We start from the raw sequence: 23,579 nt of genomic DNA, 5'->3' as shown, positions 1-23,579 counted from the left end.
ATTGTAGTCTGCATTTAGAAAAATAGTAAGAGTTACCAGGACATGCCCTGACTGGTGTGGCTCAGTGGTTGGAGCATCAACCCTCCCACAGAAGGGTCTCAGGTTCAAGTCCGGGTCAAGGGCAGGTACCTGGGTTGCAGGTTTGCTTCCCGCCCCCGGTCAGAGTGCAGTCGGGGTGCATGTAGGAGACAACCAGTCGATGTATCTCTCTTACATGATATTTCTTTCTCCCTCTCTCCCTCTCCTTCTCTCCCTTCCTCTCCTCCACCTCTCCCTTCCACTCTCTCTGAAAAGCAATGGAAAAAATATCTTCAGGTGAGGATTAACAAAAAAAAAAAAAAAAAAAAAAAAAGGAGTTACCAGGACTTGACATGAGTTCCATAATTCTGATCCAAGCTGCTGGACTTTTGCCCACTCTGAGCAAAGAATATAAGAGAAAGTTAACTGTTCTGTGACCAACTTCTCACTTATTCCACATTATTCACCATAATAAAATCATAGGTGATAAAGAAATGGAGATCCAAATTCCAATAATATATAGAAACATATAACATCCTCCCACTATAGTAGGCATCAAAACTACTCTTCCTAGCAAATGGAATTTACTCTGACCTCTAACGCTCATATTGTTAAACTGGTTATTGAGTTTAAAACAGGTCAAAATTATGGACTATGCAAATCCAAAGTAGAAACTGCAAATTGCAAGAGAGCACATACAAATTACTTTGAGATTAAAAAAAGAAACTTTTTGATCAAAAACAACTATCTCACGAATTGCATACTCTTGGAAAGCTCCCTTAGCTTCTCTGAGCTATGTTACAGTGATTTCAGTAAATAATTATCTCATCTTAATTTAAATAGTAAGGAGACAACTCTGAATCATATGAACAAGAATATAAGTATGAAGAAGATTCTAAATAATCGAGTGTTACAGTAGAATTGTGGCTGATTTACTTCCCTGAGACTGTGGCACTGATAGAAAAATGTAAAAATCACTGTAAGACATAACAAATGTACTTTATTTTCTCAAACGAGTTCTGACATACTACACAGAAAAATACTCTACTTTGTTACTGAATTACTATGAAATACACAGAAAAAAATCCTAATAGACTATTAAAAACATAGTACTATACCAAGAACCCTAAACTGGGAGAAGTTAAATAATCTTGGTTCTAGTCCTAATTACTAATTAGATCTCGGACCTTAAGTAAACTGCAGCTTCAGTTTTCTCACTTGTAAAATGAGAGAACTTTACTAGGTGACTGTTATAGATATCTTCCATCTACTAAATTTGCTTCTGAAAGACATCATCAATCCAACCTAATATTTGATTTTAAGAGTAAATCAGGTGCATGTCCACTCCTGGAAATAACACCCAATTAGCAGTTCCCTTTTCCTCTGCAATGTATTGATTCCAACATTCCTCCATTTTAATTGACAGCATACCTGGATTAAAGAGTCTAACTCTTTAAGGAGACCCAACCCCAAACTGTATTTCTGAAATGCAACTGCCTTCCTCTTCTTATCTAAGTATGTCACAGGAATGTTATATAACCTACCAGGTCATAAGGATAGAATTTTAGAGCTAAAAGCACTTTAAAATAAGGGAGTGGACTAGATAAAAAGGAAAAAATGAGGCCTATGGTCACATAATTATTAAAAAACCCAGAACTAAAAGTTACAAAAGCATGGTCTTAGTCCACTGCTTTTTCAATATTTCATTCTATTATTAACAGTATGTCCCATGACCCGAAAATAACTTGACTTATTGTATATTGACCAAATTTGTCTCATTCCCTCACCAACTATTTAAGTGTAAGTGAACCAAGCAAGCAATCATCACAGAATGGGAAATACAGTAAAAACTTCAATATAAGGACTAATTCAGGCAATGGGGTGTCCATTAAAGCCAAAAGTCCATTATATAATAAAATAGGTCTTCTGAATGCATATGTGAAAAAAAAATTGACATTAATTTACCTGTTTTTACTTACGTAGGCACATTTGTGTAATTAAAATTAAGTATGTATGAAAAATTTAATTTCACAGAAATGTTTTCTGTATGTATTACAGTAATTTTAAATTTACATTGCATAGGTCTAGTGAATGCGTGCATTCACCAGTCACTATGAGTAAACAAATGTACACAGCTGGGGATTGGCTTAGAACAAGTCCAAACATCAGTCAGCATGCCTTCAAACTGCTGCAGATAGATGCCCTGACCCGTGTGGCTCAGTTAGTTGAGCGTCGTCCCGTGCACTGAAAGGTTGCTGGTTCAATTCCCGGTCAAGGCACATGCCCGGAGTTGTGGGCTCAATTCCCGGTTGGGGCGGAATGGGGCGGAATGGGGCAGGTTGGGGCGTGCAGGAGAGAGGTGATCTATGTTACGCTCTCACACTGATGTTTCTCTCTCTCTCTCTCTTCCCCCTCCCTTTTCTCTCTAAAAATCAATAAACTACTCTTTAAAAAAAGAAAATGCTACAGTGAGTCATACCATGTGACAACAGAACCAATTACCACGAGTGATTCAGTGTGATCATTCGCCCCTATGATTTAAATATGTAGACGATAGCTGTCGATACGTAATATTTATTTCTGTAGATGAAATTACTATAGTGTTTTTTCCAACATATGGCCTATTCACTAAAATGTGTTAAAAATAACAGTAAATTCATAACAAAAAAAAACAAAACTCTTAATTATAAGCAAATCTTGGTTAAAAGCATTTTAAAATTAATAGGATGTTAATTTTCTCACATATGACATACAGACCAGAAATTTTGTCCATTAAATCCAAAGTCCATTAAATCAAGGTCCGTGAAATCAAGGGTTTACTGTATATCATATAATAAATCTGTGCCCATCATTCCACTCTTTATTTTTCTTAATTTATCATACCGTCAAAAACAGGAGACAATAATTCTCAGAGATCTGGCCCAAGAGTAAGGACAAATTTCTTCCCCCTTTCATGTTGCCTAATTTTTAGAAAAGTGCAATCAACAAATAACAAAGATTTATTATCTATCATTAGAAAAATAACTGTTATAACTTTAATAAAGCAAACATGAATAAAAGGAAACATGTTGAACTCCTCACTCTTAAAATTGGATCACAACTAGGCCCCACTACTCAAAACTTAGGAAATATGAACCATATCCATGTTTCCTTAGAAGGATATCATTAAATATGAATAGTATCCACATACAGGAAAAATTCTGTTCTTAGGCAATTTTCTTGAAAAACAGAAATACAGTAAATGAGATAGAAATTAAAATAAATGTAAAATAGATATGGTCCTAGCCATCTCTTAAAAGGCAAAATATTATTCATACCATTTAATAATACTCAAAACCATGAAAATCTCACTTCTGAAAGCATAATTACATAAAAACTTTCAGAACTAGGTTTTCAAGAAAGGAATAGAAAATTTAAATATAATATGAGCAATAAAACGAAAGTTAGAAAAATCTAGTCAAATTATTAAAGATAAGGCAAAAGAGTATAAACAGTATATTCTTAGACGTATCTATGATCATATTAAAAGAACATTTATGTTCCTTTTACTTCTGATAAAATCTACTTCTGTTTTTCATTCAATGCCATTCCCCACCCATCTCTACTCACTATAATCTTTCTTTTATGCTGAAAAACCTAAGCTAACCAAGTTACAATGAAGTTTCATGACCATAATTTAAATAAAAAGGAAAATAAACCAGGAAAGAAACCCTCCAGCAAATATGAAAAATTAACATATGTATTCTATTAAAATATCAAACATATTTTAAAATCTTGTCTTTATACTAATATGAACAAAAAATAGAAACAATTCTCATAAAATATGCAATTAGTGAAACATGTAAAATTACCTTTAACCTCTTTATAGTAAGTTATGATTTTACACACAATAACTGGAATAGCAACAATCCCCAGTGAAGGTACAGTGAAATGGGTATGCTCATATATTAACAGTGTAAATAAGTGTAAACATTTAGAAAGTTACTGGTAGGCCACCAGTGTGGCTCAGTTGGTTAAGCACTGTCCCGTGCACCGAAAGGTCACCAGTTCGATTCCTGGTCAGGACACATGCCCAGGTTGCGGGTTCGGTCCCCCGTTGGGAGTCAACCAATCGATATTTCTTTCTAAATCGATGTTTCTCTCTCTCTCCCTCTTCCATCCTCTCTCTCTAAAATCAATAAAAACACATTAAAAAAAAAAAAAAGAAAGTAACTGGTCAATGACTGAACAACCATAAACATTCATAACTTTTGATTCACTCATCACTCTTAGGAATATAAACTTTAAAAATATCTTTTAAGCCCAGCTGGGCGTGGCTCAGCGGTTGAGCATTGACCTAGGATCCAGGCTATCGGGGTTCGATTCCCAGTCAGGGCACATGCCCAGTCGGGGGTGTGCAGGAGGCAGCCGATCAATGACTCATCATTGATGTTTCTATCTCTCTCTCCCTCTCCTTTCCTCTCTCTGAAATCAATAAAGATATATTTAAATATATATATATATATATCTTTTAAAAAGAACTATAAGCATGAAGTTATAAAACAAAATTAGAACTTTAGTCAGTAAAAGAATAGTTAAGTAAATTATAGTACAACTAAGTGAAGTAAATATAACTATGAAAGAAACAAAGCAGAATAGAAGTTAGCAGGGAATGGGGGAAGGAAGAAATGGGGAATTACTGCAAATAGATTGCAATGATAGTTACACAACACTGTGAATGTACTTAATGCCACTGAATTGTACACTTAAAAATGGCTAAAATGGACCACTTCACACCTATCAGAATGGCTATCATAAATAAATCAACAAGCAAGTGTTGGCAGGGATGTGGAGAAAAGGGAACCCTCGTGCACTGTTGGTGGGAAGCAGACTGGTGCAACCATTATGGAAAACAGTGTGAAGGTTCCTCAGAAATTAAAAATGGAACTGCCTTATAACCCAGCAATTCCAGTTCTGGGTATATATCCAAAGAAACCCAAAACACTAAATGAAAAGAATATATGCATCCCCAGGTTCATTGCAGCATTATTTACAATAACCAAAATATGGAAGCAACCCAACCGCTTATCAATAGACAACTGGATAAAAAAATTGTAGTACAATACACACAATGAAATACTACTTGGCCATAAAAAAAATGAAATCTTACCTTTTGTGACAACATGGATGGACCTAGAGGGTATTGTGCAAATACCATATGATTTCACTTATATGTAGAATCTAAAGAACAAAACAAACAAACAAAACAGAAACAGACTCATAGATACAGAGAACACACTGACGGTTGCCAGAGGGGAGGGAGGGTTGGGTGAAAAATTTCAAGGGATTAAGAAGTACAGATTGGTAATTACAGAATAGTCACAAGGATGTAAATTACAGCATAGGGAATATAGTCAATAATATTGTAATAACTATGTATGGGGCCAGGTGGATACTTGAAATATCAGGGAGACCACTTTGTAAAGTATATGATTGTCTAACCACTATGCTGTACACCTGAAACTAATACAGAATACTGACTATAAACTGTAACTGAAAAAGAAAATACACTCAGCCAGAGTGGCTCAGCGGTTGAGCATCAACCTATGATCCAGGAGGCTGTGGTTCGATTCCCAGTCAGGGCACATGCCCAGGTTTTGGGCTTGATCCCCAGTAGGGGGCATGCAGGAGGCAGCCAATCAATGACTCTCATCATTGATGTTTCTATCTCTCTTTCTCCCTCTCCCTTCCTCTCTCTGAAATCAATAGATATATCTTTTTTAAATAGTTAAAATGGTAAATTTTATGGTATATATATTTTACCACAATAAAAACAAAGAAAAAAATAACTATGAAAACTATATTCTAAGTAAAAAATTTATCCCCAAATTTAATCAAAACTGCTTATAACTATGTGAACATTATATATGCACATGTCCAAGGAATGAAAAGAGCCAAGGGGAGGGGGGGAAGCAAACCACTGCTGTAAGGCAGCAGTTCTACATGGGGGCAATTTTGCCCCCAGGGTACATGTGACAATGTCTGGAGACAATTTTGGTTGTCAGAACTGTGGATGGGCTTATCACTAGTATGTAGTGGGTAAAGGGCAAAGGATACTGCTAAACATCTTACAATGCACAAGAGAGTGTGCCCACAACAAATAATTATCTGACCTAAAATGTCAACCTGCAACCTACTGGTGTACAGAATGACGCTCCAACCAACTGAGTGACCCAGTCAGGGCTCTGCAAACTGTTCTTAAACAGATTACAACAAACAGAACAAATATGGGATTATTAGGCTTTAACACAATTTCCATAGGCCTACCCATACAGTGTTCATTTTTTTCTATTATATTTTATTACTGCTGAGAAATCCTGCCTTAAAGTTGTAAAATTTGCAGAGTTCTTTCTTATTTAATGTATCTACATCATTTTTAAAGACTGCATAGTAAATAAAAATCCATTAAAGAGTCAGAGTTTTGGGCTATTTTTCTTTCCCCTATAAACCTCCATCACAATCCTTAATTTTTACACCAAAGAAAGAGATAGGTGGGGAACCAAAAGGGGGGAAAAAAAATGGGAAAAGCAGCACATTGTCATACATGGAATGTTTTTTTGCAAACTGTTTTTTGTTTTTTTTAATCCTCACCCAAGGATATGTCTTTATTGATTTGAGAGAGAGAGAGAGAGAGAGAGAGAAGCATCGACCAGTTGCCTCCCGTACGCGTCCCAACCGGGGATGGAACCCACAAACTAGGTATGGCGCTGACTGGAAATCGAACCTGCAACCTATTGGTGTACAGAATGACGCTCCAACCAACTGAGTGACCCAGTCAGGGCTCTGCAAACTGTTCTTAAACAGATTACAACAAACAGAACAAATATGGGATTATTAGGCTTTAACACAATTTCCATAGGCCTACCCATACAGTGTTCATTTTTTTCTATTATATTTTATTACTTCTCACTCTCATTTGTTTTACTATAGCAATTTTCATATTTGGGACCAATTACTGGTTTACATCATCATTTCTCCATGACAATGTAACTTTTTAAAATTTTTTTCTTCAAACACATCTTTTTAAGTGTCAACTAATAAATGCTGAAGAAATGAAATTAGACAATCACCAATTTAATTTTTTTTAATCATAGTAATAAATAAATGCTAACACCAGTAAATGAAAGTTTGAGGAACAAGATTATTTACACAGTCTCAAAGGATCTCCCCACAAATTATTTATTGGTTAAAATCAGAAAAATTAACTTCACATAGAAAAATCTGGTGGATACCACTTTAACCAAGTGATCAAAATTATTGCTAGTAATGGGACCAACTGGCATCATGTGTCTCCTGTTAAGAATGCAACATCACTTCTGTTGTATTTTAGCCAAAAATCCATAACCTTAATCTAATCATAAGGAGGCATCATACAAACTGAAATTAAAGGACATTCAAAAAATAATTGACCTGTGCTCTTGATGTCAAGGTCAAGAAGGACAATGAAACATAGAACTTCCAAATCAAAGGACATTATTAGAGCAATTGGAAAATTTGAATATGGATTTTGGATTAGATAAGAGTATTGTATATATTAAATGTTTTATTTGATAATTAGCATGTAATTGTGTAAAAGAATAATCTTGTCCTTTGAAAATAGATGAAGCTTTTAGGGGAAAAGGGGCATAATGTCTACAACTTACTCTCAAATGGTTCAGGAACAAAAATGAATATAACAAGAGAAAATGCAAATAATAAAGTATTGGGGACAAAATGTTAACAATGATGATGACTCTAGATAAAAAGTGAGTAGTTATTTTAATAGTCTTATGAAATAATATCAAAATTAAAATTACAAAAAAATTTGTAGCATTTAAATTCTTCTTCAAGTATCTTCCCTTTCTCAGGACACACAACTATTGAGTCCAATTTCAGTTAATCTGACTACATGTCCAATCCAAGAAAGCAGATAACAGTTTAAAATATATCATTGGCCCTAGCTGGTTTTGCTCAGTGGTTAGAGCACCGGCCCGCGGACTGAAGGGACTCAGGTTCTATTCTGGTCAAGGGCACATATCTCAGTTGCAGGCTCAATCCCTGGCCCCAGTTGAGGTCAGGGTACATGTGGGAGGCAACCAACTGGTGTGTCTCTAGACATATCAATGTTTTTCCCTATATATATATTTCCCTCCCTCCCTCCCTTCCACTCTCTAAAAATCAATGGGAAAAAATATCCTCAGGTGAGGATTAACAAAAAACAAACAAAAACACTAAGCTACAAACACACATTAGCATAGACCTACACAAGATCAGGATCATCAGTATCACCATCTTTCACCTCCACATCTTGTCCCACTGGAAGGCCTTCAAAGCAAATAACTTGCATGGAGCTATCATCTCCAGTATCTCCTGTGATAACAATGCCTTCTTCTGGAATACTTCCTGATGGACCTGTCTGAGGCTCTTCCTTAGGTGGTGTCACTCTATTCAGAAATGTTTGTGGTAGTGTTGCTTGGTTTTTCTTTTTTTTTTTTTTTTTTTCCATCACAGATTTGCTTGTAAGCAAATAATACACTTTGAACATTCCTCACTATAACGGAAATCTTTCATTGTTGGGAGTCCATGTTTTCAAACTTTTTAAGCAGCTTGCTGAGGGTCTGCAAAAGCTTCTGCTAAAATATTCACTGTGACTTTCCTTGGGGCCTGATCTTATGGGACCACCATTATATATGCAGTCCATCTGGCCAAAACGTCATTATGCGGCACATGACTACATTCAAAATGTCCATTTTCAACAAAAAGTTACAAGCATGTAAAGAAACAACAGAGTATGGCCCATTCGAGAGAAAAAAGAGGCAATTAGCAGAACTGTCCACAAGGAAGCCCAGACATTGGAATTAGAGGTGACAAGACTAAATCAACTGTCTTAAATACTCAAAGAGCTAAAGGAAGCCATGGACAAAGAATTAAAGGAAACCAAGATATCTTAACAAGGTAAGAATATCCAGGAAAAGAAATTATAAAAAGAAACCAAATAAAATTTTGGAATCTCAGAGTGCAATAACAGAAATTAAAAATTCACTATAGAGGTTTAGCAGAAAATATTAACAGGAAGAAATAATCAATGAACTTAAAGATAGCCCCACTGAGATTAACCAGTATGAGCAGAAAACAAAGAATGAAAAATGAATAGAGCATCAGAATAGACACCATTAAGCATACCAACACACACATGACAGCTGCAGAAGGACAGAGAAAAAGGAGCAGAAAGAACATTTGAAGAAATAGTAACCTGAAGTTTCCCAAATTTCATAAAACACATGATTCTTCACATCCAAGAAGCTCAATGAACTCTATGTAGGGTAAACAGAGAAACAGAAGTAACAAGTACAAAGGATCCTCATTAACACTAACAGTGTTTCAAATTGTTAGAATTGCTGGAGACCACAGAACAGTGAGATAACAAATTTAAAGTGCTTGGGGGGGGGGGGGCTGTTAACCAACGAATTCTACATGTAGCAAATGTATCCTTGGAAAATGAAGAAGAAATCTAGCAAATGTATCCTTGGAAAATGAAGAAGAAATCTTCCAAAAACAAAAGCTAAGGAAATTTGTTGCTAGTATACCTGCCCTACAAGAAATGCTAAAGAGAGTCCACCAGTCTGAACTGAAAGGATACTACAGTGTAACCACATAGGTAAATGCCAAAACTACTTTAAGTTTGTAACTATTTAATCTCTTTAGCTGAGAATCAAAAATATCCCCCAGCCCTGGCTGGGGGCGGGGGGCTCAGTTGGTTGGAGTGTCGACCTGTACACCAAAAGGTTGCAGGTTCGATTCCTGGTTAGGGAGAGTACAGGAGGCAACGGATATCAATTTTTCTCTCCCTCTTTCTTTCTCTCTCTCTCTCTCTCTCTCTCTCCCCCTTCTTCTCTCTAAAAATCAATAAAAACATATCCTTGGGTAAAGAATAAAAAAAACACATTGCCCTGGCCAGTGTGGCTCAGTTGGTTGGAGCATCATCCCAAACACTGAAAGGTTGTAGGTTCGATTACCAATCAGGGCATATACCTAGGTTTTGGGTTCAGTCCCTGTTGGGGTGCCTATGAGAGGCGACTGATCAATGTTTCTCTCTCTCTTTCTTTCCCTTCCTCTCTCTAAAATCAATAAACATATCCTCGGGTAAGGATTAAAAAAGAGGTGTGTTTTTTTTAAAAAATCATCAGTGACACATTTTTTAAAAAGACAAAAACCTAACAAAAATGGTAGCATAATTTTACCCAGTTTACACATATTAAGTGATTAAAAAATACAACAATAAACATGGCACTTTACCTTGAAAAAGACCTTAAGTTTGCTTGTGGATGTGGGCATCTAAAGGGTTGTAGCTCATGAATTATTGTGAAGTGATGGAAGGAGGGTTATCTTAAAATGGGTGGAAAATTGTAACATGTGGATGGGTGAGACTCAAAACATAAGGGGTGAACTGAGGTAGCTGGTCTGAGGTGTGTACATGTATATGCAAATATTTTAATGCAGCTCAGTTCATCTTGGTGCAATTTCCTGCAAACTCTATCAAGGGTGAGATAGTAAATACTTTAGGCTTTGTGGGCAATTGGATCTCTGTTGCAACCATTCATCTCTGAGACTGTAGTACAAAAGCAGCCACAGAGAATATAAACAAATGGGCTTGGGTGTGTTCCAATAGAACTTTATTTACAAAATTGGACCACTGGTTAGTAGTCATAGTTTGCTGAACCCTGATCTTGCAGACAAAATATTGCATAAATAAATGAAAATTGTCTTATGCTCAAATTGTTCCCTTGTTTGAACAAATTCACATTTTCAAAACAAACATTAAATCAGAACTAAGTTTGAAACACTATCAAATAAATGAAAAAGTAACTAACATAATTCAAATAAGCAAAATAGCAAATCCAGTATTACTTGAAAATAAGTTACTTTTGATTTTGGATTTTATATATCAAATGTCACCCAAAAGTCAACAGACCACTTCAGATGACCAAAATAAAGACCACTAAGGATAGATTTTAAACAATCACAGTCATTCAAGATCTGTGCATTAAATTCTACATAATCTTTAAGAAAAGTAGGTAATACTTCTGACAGTTCTAAACTGGAATCATCAGGCTCACTCACAAGGGTACATGTGGCTTTTATAAGATTATAAAGCCACAAAAGTTAACCCAGAAACTACACTTTAAGATGAGTAAGTTCTGGCCTGGCCGGGGTGGCTACGGTTGAGCATTGACCCATAAACCAGATCACAGTTCAATTCCCAGTCAGGGAACATGCCTGGGTTGCAGGCTCGATCCCTACTGTGCATCCTGCAGGAGGCGGTCGATCAATGACTTTCTCATCATTCATGCTTCTAACTCTTTCTCCCTCTCCCTTCCTCTCTCTAAAATCAATAAAACATTTTTTTTTTTAAAAAGATGAATAAGTTCTGGATATCTAATGTACAGCATGGTAACTATAGTTAATATCGTAATATATAGATGAAAGTTGCTAGAGATCGTATCTTAAATGTTCTCACCATAACAGCAAAAAAAAAAGGTAATTATGTGTTGACTAACCTTATTGTGGTAATCATTTTTAAATATATACATATATCAAATTATCACATTGTACACCTTAAACTTACACAACATTAGATGTCAATTATATCTCAATAAAGCTGGAAAACAACATACTAATTGCACAATGGTTACACAATATTTGTCCAGGAGTTGAATTAAAAATTCTAAGCTGACCTTTTCCAAAATAGAATACACTAATATATACAACATTCCTTTGCTCAAGTTGCTATACCTCACCTACAGAATCCTCCCCCAGTCCAGTCTTCTCTGTTGAAACTATACCTACCCTCCAGGGTCAGATTCAAATGCTCTCTCTATAAAACCTTCCCTGGATCCCTTCAGAAATGTCTTCCTACCCTGAACTCCCACAGCAACTTAGTTTTTACCCAATGCAGCATTTATCACTTTATATCCTGCTGCAAAACTATGTGTGTACATGGCTTATTTCCTCTGCTATGTGGAAAATAAGACTAATCTTTATCCATACTAAAGCCCTCTGCCTGGACTGCCCTTTTTCATAACTCATCTTCAAGACCCAGTACAGATACCATCTCCTCTGTAAAACTTTTCCTAGATAGCCCCCAAATTAGGCTTTCCTTCATTTCTGATCCCTAGCATGACCAACAAACCTCCATTTTAACACTGCTTTATAACTGCTTATTTACTTACTAACTCCCTCGCTGGATGAAAAATACCTTAAGGAGGCATGAATTTGTGAAGAGGGAAACCAAAGGAAATCCTTTCAGCTATCTTTCTCTTTGGTGATGTTTAACTTAATGAACACTCCACTTAAAAACCACTCAACCTAAAAGCAGGCAAGGTGGCAATCTTAAAAAGCAACTACTAGGTGGAGAGGATCAATTGGGGGGGGGGGGGATGGGACACTTGTAATACTTTCAACAATAAAAAATAAATTAATTAAATAAAATAAAATATAAAATAAAATATAAAATAAAATAAAATAAAATAAAATAAAATAATAAAGCAACTACTATCCCAGGAAGGTAAACTACTTTTGTCGCTAGCTGGGTCTGGGCTGCAGTTAGTTTAAAAAAAAAACTCTAAGTGAATCTTCCACACCAGTGAAGTGACTTTTTAAATGCAAATAGTTAACTCTCCTTACACCTACTTGCCCCTTTCCTTTCCCAGACCCCCATCTGGGATGGGAGTATTGCACTGAGCCAGGTGGTAGAGGGAGAGGGGTGGAGAGGAAGCTGGCAGGGGTCTCACAGAAAGTTCCACCTTGTCAACCTTTGCATACCCTGGCACAGTGCCCCGCCCCTAGTTGGTACTCATGTATTTTACCAAATAATAAAGCATTCCCCCAAAATATGGAGCATAGGATATAAATATATACATGAACACCAATGCCATACCAATAATTTTTAAACAAATTTTATATGAACCGTTAACATGAAAGCTGAACTATAGATAACAAGAATGGCTCCTTCAAGCCAAAATTGAGAGACAAATTCTCAGAGACAATATCAGAAAATAGTGGTGCACATCCAACAGATTCTGGGCCAATCTCATAAGCAAAAGTTCTCTCCAATGTCAACTCAAATACCCACCCAGCATCAGCTCCCAAATTGGTCAAAGGGTGCTATGACACCAAGGGAAGCCACACAGCCACAGGTGCCAAGCAGAAGCCTGGAGTCACAGAGACATGGGGTCAAAACTCAGTCTGTTGCTCATTCCGTGGGAGCCCTGGAGCATATTACTTAATCACCCTAAGTCTCAGTTTCCTCATCTGTAACATGCGGATAAAGAAATACTACCTTAGCCCCATTAGTGTGGCTCAGCTGGTTGGGCATTGTCCCAAGCACCAAGAAGTCGCAGGTTCAATTCCTGGTCAGGGCACATGCCTAGGTTGTGGGATTGATCCCCAGTAGGGGGCATGCAGGAGACAGCCAATCGATGTTTCTTTCTCATTGATGTTTTTCTCTCTCTCTCTCTCCCTTTACCTTGCTCTCTCTCTAAAAATCAATAAAAACATATTTTTTAAAAAATAATTACTACTTCAGAGGGTTACTATAGGGCCTAAATGAAAAACTTTATATTAAAAAAAAGAAAAGAAAATAGTGGCTATAGGGCAAAATTCACAGAATCTATTCCCAGGGAAAAAAAGCACAATTGGCTAGGCATTTTCAGAAGTATCATCTGCTATCATAAAAGGGTACAAATATAATACAACTGGATATAGTAATCTTCCAAGTAGAACATGTCCTGAGCCACAATAATTATTAACAAGCTTCCCAGCAAAAAGTTTTTCTTTTCCAATAAGTGTTTGCACAAGTATGTGTACATGATATTATGCCAGATTATATTAGCAACCAAACACCTATATCCTAACCATATAAGTTTTAAGGCAAAAAAGATATGATAATAAAGAAACTTCTCATCACTATCCTTCTCCCCATCCCCTAAAAGGCAAATAAAATTTAAGAATGATTGATATTCACATTAGCAGGATTATTTTTAAATAACTTTATATAACATCTAGTACAAATTCATTTTGCAAATGCAAAGCAGAGGCCTAGAAAGGATAAGTGATTTGTCCAAAGTCATACAATCAGTTAAACAACAGAGCTATAACTAGAAAACCCTGATTTGGCTCACAGTTCAGTATTCACTCATTTACATCAGCAGTTCTCAAACTTTTAGTGTTAGGACTTCTTTAAGCTCTTAAAACACTTAAAAATTAATAAAGACCCCAAAAAGCTTTAGTTTACTGTCTTTTAAGAACTGCTGCTATAACCATGTTACCTCCTCCAGAAAAACTGCAGGCTTTATCAATATCTATTAAACTTACTCCCATTTAACAAATGGAGGTTAAACATCTTGCATGTCAGCCATCAAAGCAATCATTGGACAAGCATTAGGATAAAGGTACAGAGAGATCCTACTTAGACACTCATTTTATTGCCTTACTATATTCAACACACCTACAGAAAGATCTTATACATCATTTTCCAAGAGCTTAAACTATTTGAAAAGCTTCTGCCAATGGACAAGAAAACACTCAAGGTCTAGAGGAAAGAACTTCATGTAAATCCAAGAACTACCTATACCTATAAACTTATTCAGACTCCAAAAGTGAAATAGGCACATAAACAGACACTTTCTTATGGAAAAAATTATCTCACATGCCCATATCTATATAGAAATTCCTTTAAGTACTACATTTTTCTTATCTCAAGAAATACAATATATAACTGAAAGTTCATACCAAGGACTGCCAATAATGAGAATTGGCCTGATCAAAATTAAAGTCAGAAATGTCTTTCTTTTCATCCCACCTGTAATAACATAATCAAACAGCTGGTATTTAAATGCTTTCAAAACCCTTTATAAAATTTGCATCTGCTCCACCTCCACAGGCCTGGCCTAATGCTAATTCCACATATTGGGAATGCAAATACTTCACAGATAACATTTTTCGAAAATTAGGTTAGTATGCAAGTGATTATGAACTACTACCCTAACAGTGACTTTCTAAGACATTTCCCCAACATCTCTCAGTTTAGACAACTTCTGCCTTTTAAAATTTAAAACCAAGCCCAGCTGGCGTGGCTCAGCAGTTGAGCATCAACCTATGATCCAAGAGACTGCAGTTAGATTCCCCTTCTGGGCACATGCCCAGGTTGCAGGCTCGATCCCCAGTGGGGGACATGCAGGAGGCAGCCAATCTATGACTTTCTCATCACTGATGTTTCTAACTCTCTCTCTCCCTCTCCCTTCCTCTCTCTGAAGTCAATACAGACATATAAAAATTTTTTTTTAAATTTAAGACCAGTAACAGTTATACTGCTGTCAGCTTTTCTTTTTTCTTTTTTTTAAAACCTCACCTGAGGATATGTTTTTATTGATTTGAGAGAGAAAGGGAGAAAGAAAGAGAGAACGGAAGAGACAGAGAGAGAGAGAGAGAGAGAGAGAGAGAGAGAGAAACATCCATCGGTTGCCTCCAGCACGTGCCCCACATAGGGATGAAACCACAACCTAGGTATGTGCCCTGACCAGGAATCAAACCCTCAGCCTTTTAGTGTACGAGGCAACGCTCCAACCAACTGAGCCACCCAGCCAGGGCACTGTCAGCTTTTCAAGTAATCTGGTTGCCATAAGTATTAGCATGACAAGTCCCATCAAATCTCCAAGATCTTTATATGAAAATAAAGTTTATCAATCAGAAGTTAATCTTTCATAATGCCAAAAATTTGAAGAAAAAAGCCAATTATATTTAAAACAAAACCTTTAAAAATAATAACAGATTCTTTAAAGACTGCCCAGGCGGTGTGGCTCAGTTGGTTGAGCGACGTCCCATGCACCAAGAGGTCACCGGGTGAATCCTGGTCAGGGCACATGCCTGGATTGATCCCCAGTAGGGGGCATGCAGGAGACAGCCAATCAATGTTTCTCTCTCGTCTATGTTTCTCTCTCTCTCTCCCCCTCTCCCTTCGTCTCACTCTTAAAAAAAATAAAAAAAATTTAAAAAATCAATGAAAACATTTTCTTTTTTTTAATCTTTAAAGACTGAGCCACTGATTTTTTTCAACGTACAATTTTGCCAGGTCATCGGTTTATCTTTTTCCCTCTTGCCTTTTGGCTATTTTTTCACCACAGTATCCTAGAAATTTTCTTTTTTATATAAACACAAGTAAAAATCAGAACTAATCAAGTGCTCAATGGCAGATCTGACAAAGAAAATATCTGGAACTACTGTGTAACAAAATTAATGATAATGCATTAATTGGTCATATTATATCTCACATTAGAAGAGAATCAAGAGTGATTTGGTATTGTGGGTTCAACTCACTCAAGCATTACCTGTCAGATCATCCTTTAACTGATTATGGCTTGAGGTGAATGACACTTCAGCCTGAGGCCGTTCTTCTGAACACCCACTTGAAGCTCCTTCATAGAAAATAATCAGGGAGCAACACACTTTTTAAAATTAATTCTCTACATTTATAGATGTGGTTCTTTACAAGGGGTTTTTCACATAGCTTAAAGACTCTCTTGGAATTAAATGTTTCCATTTTCTAACTACCTCATCTGGACTTAAGGGCAAAATATTGTAACAGCTACAAACTCAAAGCTGCAACAAATAACCACAGTAGTAGCTAACATGAATTTCTGTTATAATACTTGGGCTAAATTAAAGTGGTCATAATCATGTTAGATCTGGCAACTCAAAGAATCATTAATGCTTTATGGTTAAGAACATAAGCTCTGGAGTCAAAACTGGGTTCAATTTCAGCTCCACCAATTACAAGCTGTATAACTTTGGTCGAGTTCTTTGATCTCAAAGAACTTATGCCTCAGTTTCCTCCTCATAGTAAAATGAGAGATACCAAGTACCTATCCCATAGGGTTGTCTCAAGAATTAATCAAGATTATACAGGTAAAGGTATAATTCTTACTCTTACCACCAGGATCTACAAAAATTCGAGACCCATAAGGAAAAATGACCCTGGCATAAAATGAATAATTCTATTCAGAAAGTCTATACATAGTTAATTTGTTCACCCTAAAGAACGGGAGAAATCCAAATTCAGAAAACCCTACAGTTTTAAATTCCAACTTTGTGAGATGCAGTAAAATCTAGAGGTCATATTTAACTGTAAGTACACCCTTCATGTAGATGAAGGGTGTATATCGTTTGGTCTGGTTGTGCCAAGGCAACCACACACAGAACTTGAAATTCAATAAATCTAGGAGCTTTTTTCATAGCTAATTTTTAAGTGGATAATTTTGTATGGCCCTCGAATGATGTTATAAATATCCAAATGGCCCTGCACAGAAAAAAGGTTGCCCACCCCGATGTAGATGAACCATGAGCACCTGATAATAACCAGCCAAAAAGTTGTACTGGGTACCTCTAGGTGCCCCATATATAAAAGTTTACTATACTTGAACCAATAAACACAAATTCAGAAACCAAAGTCACAATATTTACACAACTAGGGATCTATAATCTAAGAACTAAAGTGTATTTTTTCTATCTACTGCTTGTTAATGAAGAAAAAAATAGACATAATAAGTACCACAAGCTCATTCCCAAATTCTACATACTAGCCAGAGAGCCCTATAAACATACACCATCCTAATAGTTACTCAAAGGCACATTTTGCCAACTAGGAATGCAATTCTGGTTGATGTTCCCTGTTATTTTCTTTAGTTTGCCACTAGGTGCCAAGAATACATCTCAGAGTAGAAAAATTATTAATTCACAAGGGATGAAAAGTCAAATGTCAAACTGCCTAAAAAGCAAGGGAGCCACCTGTGTACAAGTGGTACACATTTCATATTAACCCATATTTTTAGACACTATCAAGAGGCAAATCAGAAGTGCAAGAGGAAAAAAAGCCTCAACCTAATAAACGTGCTTGATTGGTAAGAGGCAGCCTGCTAGGCACAGCTTCCCTTGCAACAAATCTTACTTCCCATCAACCCACGTTTACCTGCTCCATCCCTCATGGAATAAACAAACAAACAAAAAATAGGGTCTAATTACTTTTGCTCGAAATTTGTTCAGAAAGTGGAAAAACATTTGAGATCGCCCTTACCACCCATAAAAGCTGGACTTCACAAAAAAGTAGTATACTGGGGCCCTCTGGGAAGCAAAACCTCACATTAGTATCACCTTGCCAGGAAGTAAGTCCAAGGATACCCTTCAGGATCTGAAGTAGAGAAGGGATGTAAATACCTGGCAAGAGCCATCCATTCACCCCAAAAAAAAGGCTTGTCCCCAGGGGCTGCAAAAAAAAAAAAAAATTCTGCAAGGCCAGGGTACTTCCCGTCTCCAGCAGTCCAAATGCCACCAAGTCGTCCCAGGATCTCACATCCTCACGCTCGCCCTCCCCTCTGCCTCTTCCCACCCCCCACCCCCCGCTTCCTACCCTCCCACCAGTTCTTCCCCACGCAGTTTCTAGGCCCAAAGATTAGGAAGAATGACGGGGATAGCAAAAACTGCCTCCGACTTCGGGGGGGGGGGGTCCTCAATGCCACGGGCATCAAATAATCAGAGGAGGCCGACTAAGCTTCACTGGTTAGGGGAGGTTAAAGTAAGCGCCCGACATGCCAGGCCGCCCGCCCCCCCTCAACGCTACTGCCACCGCCACCCCGAGCTGGAACCTACCGCCAAAGCCCGAAACCCTTCTCACCTAAAGAAAAAACGATGCCTCTCGGCTAAGCAACAGACAGGTTTGAGCCACCAAGCCAAAGCCTTCCCAGACACCCGACTCAGAATGCGCGTAGGCCAAGATCGTTAGGACCCGTGAGACAGGATTGTGTTTTACCTCATGGACTCAGCAGTCATGTTTTCGCTTCAAAGCCTTGTGGGCTTCAGCGACCGTAGGGCGTCGCTCCGCGCTCCCTGGCGCCCGGTTACGACAGAAATGTACTGGACTCAGTCGTCACTATAGCTCGTGCCTGATCCTCCCCACAGCTCAAAGGCCGCTACCACTGCCACCGCTGCAGGAGCCGCGGAAACAAAGCGTCGCAGCCGCCGCCGCCATTTTGTTGGGCCGAGGCTTAGGCAGGAGAATTGGCGCGTCCTCCCTCTTCCTCTTTCTGTCATCCATTGGCTACCTCCTCCGCAGCGCGGGTTCTTATTGGCTACGGAGATTCACATTCTTTGGGGGCCTGTTGCTAAGGCGGTCTAAGTCATTTGATCCTCTCCACCTTTTCTTAGGGGTTTGTACTAATCTAGTCCCATTGACCTAAAAGTGCTAGTGACTATTTTGACTTTATTCTGAAAATGCTTTTTGATGAATCCTCTTTTCTTGACATATTGACAAAACAATAACAACTTACATTTATTGAGAGTTTACTATATGCCCAGCAGTATACTAATCTTTATCAGGATTATTTCATGTAATCCTTATACCCTTTGAGGTATACACACGCTTATTACTTACGTTTTCCAGGTGAGGAAGCCAAGGCACAAAATCCCACAGTAGTGGAGCCGAGATTCAGACCAGACACCACACTCTTAAACACTATATGTTGATCCTAAATATTTTCTTTCCAATATTCCAGGTTATCATCAAGTGCTTTGCTTTTCTGAATCTTTTATGTATAATATTCAGCATGCTATATATATATATATATATATATATATGACATAAGACCAACTTGAGATCTGCATACAATTCTTTCAATATTGAATAAACTCTAAACTGCTGGTTGGAACACACACACACACACACACACACACCCCGTTTCCCCAATCTGATGTGATGTTTAGCTCACAAATCAACCAGTCTAGGTCTGTTTCCTCATTACAGAGGTATGGCTGGATGATCTCTGCTTTCATGTTCTATAATTTAATTGTCCATTGGTAATCTCTGCAAGTCACAAATCAGTTCTCTAAAATTGAATAGTTTCCATTTTTTATCCAAGTGTATTCTGCCATACATGTTTTAGTTCATTCTATTTGCTTTTCTTGAAATTTGCAAGAACTCCTGCTGTGTCGAGATTACAGGGTTGCTGCTTTCTACTGGAATAGCAAGTGATGAACCTTTTTTTTTTTAAATGAAATACTTTGATAATCTGATAGACTCGGGCAACTTTTTAATCAAGAGAAGCTTGTACACATTTCCAGTCATCTTTCAAATATTCAGGTATCATTGCCAACTGTAGAAACCATCCTTCTGTATCTGGTATACTGATTTTCTTGTCTTCCATACTTTAAACATCACTTAAATATACAGGTTACAGAAGTTTTCTTTTCTTCCCTGGTAAATGCAATGAACTTGAAAGGAGATCTACTTCATTACAAGATAGCACATAACTTTTAAAATAGCTCTTGGTGTCAAGACTTCTTAACACTAAACAGCTTTAAATGACAAATTCAACAAATAGAGAAACAATAACGAAATTGTAATTACAGCCCAGCTGGGCGTGGCTCAGCGGTTGAGCCTCCACCTGGGATCCAGGCCATCGGGGTTCCATTCCTGGTCAGGGAACATTCCCCGGTTGTGGGCTCAATCAATGACTCTCTCATCATTGATGTTTCTATTTCTCTCTCTCTCTCCCTCTCTTTTCCTCTCTCTGAAATCAATAAAGATATATTTAAAAAAATAAATAAATAAAAAATAAAACTTTTGCACATCAAAGGAAACTATCAACAGAGTGAAAAGGCAACCTACAAAATGGGAAAAATATTTGAAAATCACATATCTGGTAAGGGTTTATATCTAGAATATATAAGGAACTTCTACAACTCAACTAAAAAAGCAAATAACTTTATTTTAAAATGGGCAAAGGACTTGAATAGACAGTTCTCCAAAGAAGATATATAAATGGCTAACAAGCATATGAAAAGATTCTTGATACCATTAATCATATGATAAATTCAATAAAAATATATATTTAATTAAAAACAAATATTAGCTTGAAAGGTATAATGAAAATATAAAAATAAAAAAGTATTTAGGCCAAGGGGGGAAAAGGCACAATGAGATATTACCTCAGGCCTGCTAGAATGGCTATCATAAAAAAGACAGGAGATACACTACATTTTTAAATACCTTCATGGGATTTTGAAATGCATTGCTTGTGTAGTTCGTTGAGGCTCCATAACTGCTAGAAATAAAGTTATGAGACCTAGCTGTGCACTTCCCATTAGTTAGTTAATTCTTTACCATGTCTAACAGAAGTCGTGTGCATGTCTGATACAGAATACCTACAGATTTTACTCACAAATCATATATCCAGATAATTCCTCCACAAACAGCATATAATGATTAATCAGAAGAGTAAAAGGCACTGCTGGGTGTTGTGTGAAAGGAATCCTTTATGGGAGCTGTGAGTACTGTTATTTTTGCAATTTTCATTTCTGAAATCTCTCAGGTTACTATTTGAAACCTTTGAGTATACAAAGTATATGATGAGCAGATGAAGGAACTTGTCTTTGCCTTTTTGTTTACTGCTAAATGATAAGTAATTTGTATCATTATTGAAAACTTATTATAGCTCTTGTTTAGGTTGGTTTTATGTTGTGATTTTAGCACAAAGCTGTACTTTTTCTTAATTTCAGGGTTCACCTATAATCACTTGAGGTGACGGCATTTTCCCTGTGTATTCATTGCCAGCACTGTTCCCTGACAGTAGAGAAAGTGAGCTATGCTTTAAGTGTAACCACTTTTGACCTTTCTTATTGAAACTTTTTATTACAACCTCTCTCCTCCAATTTCTAATTACTATTTCTCTTTCTTGTTTCTGTTTCTAATATATAAGAGCTATACTTTAGCCAGTTTTTTAGAACTTATTTTTGCACTTAATAATCTCTCAATCATCAGTTATTCAGGAATAAAATTTCCTCTACTTCTAAAACATTAGCAAGGTACATTGGTAATGCACAAGTAAGGTTTTCTTGAAATTAGAATATGAAGTCTAATTGACTTGACTAGATCCTTTTATCATTGTGTCTTCAATGTTCCTGTGGTCTTTTATACTTAACTGAAAAATCATTTTAAGTGAATGTCTGTGTTCAGAAAAACATTTTTAAACAAATTTTTGTTGGGTATGACTACTGGCAAAGTTTTGATGTGATTTTTTCTCTTTGTATCTGTTGTTTTGAAAGTTGTGGTCATATTGTACATGGATTTTTTTTTAATCATGCTTTTGCCTGGCTGGTGTGGCTCAGTGGTTGAGCATCAATCCATGCACCAAGAGGTCACTGGTTTGATTCCTAGTCAGGGCACATGCCCAGGTTTTGGGCTCAGTCCCCAGCAGGGGCTGTGCAGAAGGCAGCTGATTGAAGTTTCTCTCTCACCGATGTTTCTCTTTCTCTCCTTCTTCCTTCTTCTCTCTTTAAAATCAATAAAAACATATTTTTAAAAAATCATGCTTTCCTTCTCCCATATAACATTAAATTATTTTATGTTTCTAAAAATTCAATATATGTATGATATTCTGTTACAAAGCAGTACTTTATTTTAGTTAACTTGTCCTCTATTGTTAAATATTTTTAAATTTTCAAGATTTTGGATTATAAGTACCTATAAGAACACTGCCATTTTATTTTATTTTTTTAGTGGATAGTTATACACAGTTTAATATATTCATATCTTTTACACATTTGACAAAAGTAACTTGTTCTAATTTGTGAAATAAATTTAATAGGCAATAAAATATTAATCTCTGTGAACTAAAAAAAAAAAAAGACAAGATATAACAAGTGTTGGCCAGGATGTGGAGTAAAGGGAACTCTTGTGCACTGTTGGTGAGATTATAAAATGATGCAGTTGTTATGGAAAATAGTATGGAGGTTCTTCAAAAAGTTAAAAATAGAATTACCATATAATCCAACAATTCCAATACCCAAAACAATTGAAAGCATGGTCTCAAATATGTATTTTTACATTTATATTCATTATAGCATTGTTTACATTAGCCAAATTCCATCAATAAATGAATAAAGAAAATGTGGTCTACATATACAATGGAATATTATGCAGTCTTAAAAAGGAAATCATTTCACATGCTACAACATAGATGAACCTTGAGGATATTATGCTAAGCAAAATAAGCTAGTCACAAAAGGACAAATATTATATGATTCCACTCATGAAGTATCTAAAATAGTCAAAATCATAAAAACAGAAAGTAGGAAGGTGTTTGACAAGGATTGGAAAGAGAGTGAGTAGAGAGGGGCATTAGTGTTGAATGGGTATAGAGTTTCAGTTTTGCAAGATTAAACAGCTCTAGAGATCTGTTGCACAACAATGTGAATATACTTAACACTGCTAAACTGTATATTTAAAATGCTTAAAATGGTAAAATTAATGTTATATATTTTTCTACAATAAAAACGTTTTTTAAGGCAAGTCTAGATGTAGAGATATGAGATGTTTTCCTGGTATTGTTAAATGGGGGGGAAAGCAACTTGTACAACACTGTGCATAGTATTTTACTATTTGTATTGGAGGGGGGAGAGAGAGAAGGAGAGGACAGGGAGAGGGGGAGGGGGAGAGG

General features: G+C 36.7%; 1 protein-coding gene across 20 annotated transcripts in view; it reads right to left on the bottom strand.

Annotated features, from left to right (window-relative positions):
- The window catches only part of ATRX (ATRX chromatin remodeler), a 264,806-nt gene extending 245,618 nt beyond the window's left edge, over positions 1-19,188 (bottom strand). For 6 of the 20 annotated variants that reach the window (XM_081125154.1, XM_081125156.1, XM_081125142.1 and 3 more), the window contains exon 1: positions 18,896-19,185. In XM_081125154.1, coding sequence (XP_080981280.1) covers positions 18,896-18,915 — 20 coding nt within the window. In that variant the 5' untranslated portion in view covers positions 18,916-19,185. Of the gene's footprint in view, positions 1-5,167; positions 5,239-18,895 lie in introns of all 20 variants that reach the window. The other 14 variants (XM_081125140.1, XM_081125153.1, XM_081125157.1 and 11 more) reach the window with 6 other exon arrangements.
- Between the last annotated feature and the right edge of the window lie 4,391 nt (positions 19,189-23,579).

This window comes from Miniopterus schreibersii, assembly GCF_964146895.1.
Source record: "Miniopterus schreibersii genome assembly, chromosome: X".
Lineage (NCBI taxonomy): Eukaryota > Metazoa > Chordata > Mammalia > Chiroptera > Miniopteridae > Miniopterus > Miniopterus schreibersii.
The sequence above is the reverse complement of the archived record's forward strand: the minus strand, read 5'-3'. Positions and strand labels throughout refer to the sequence as shown.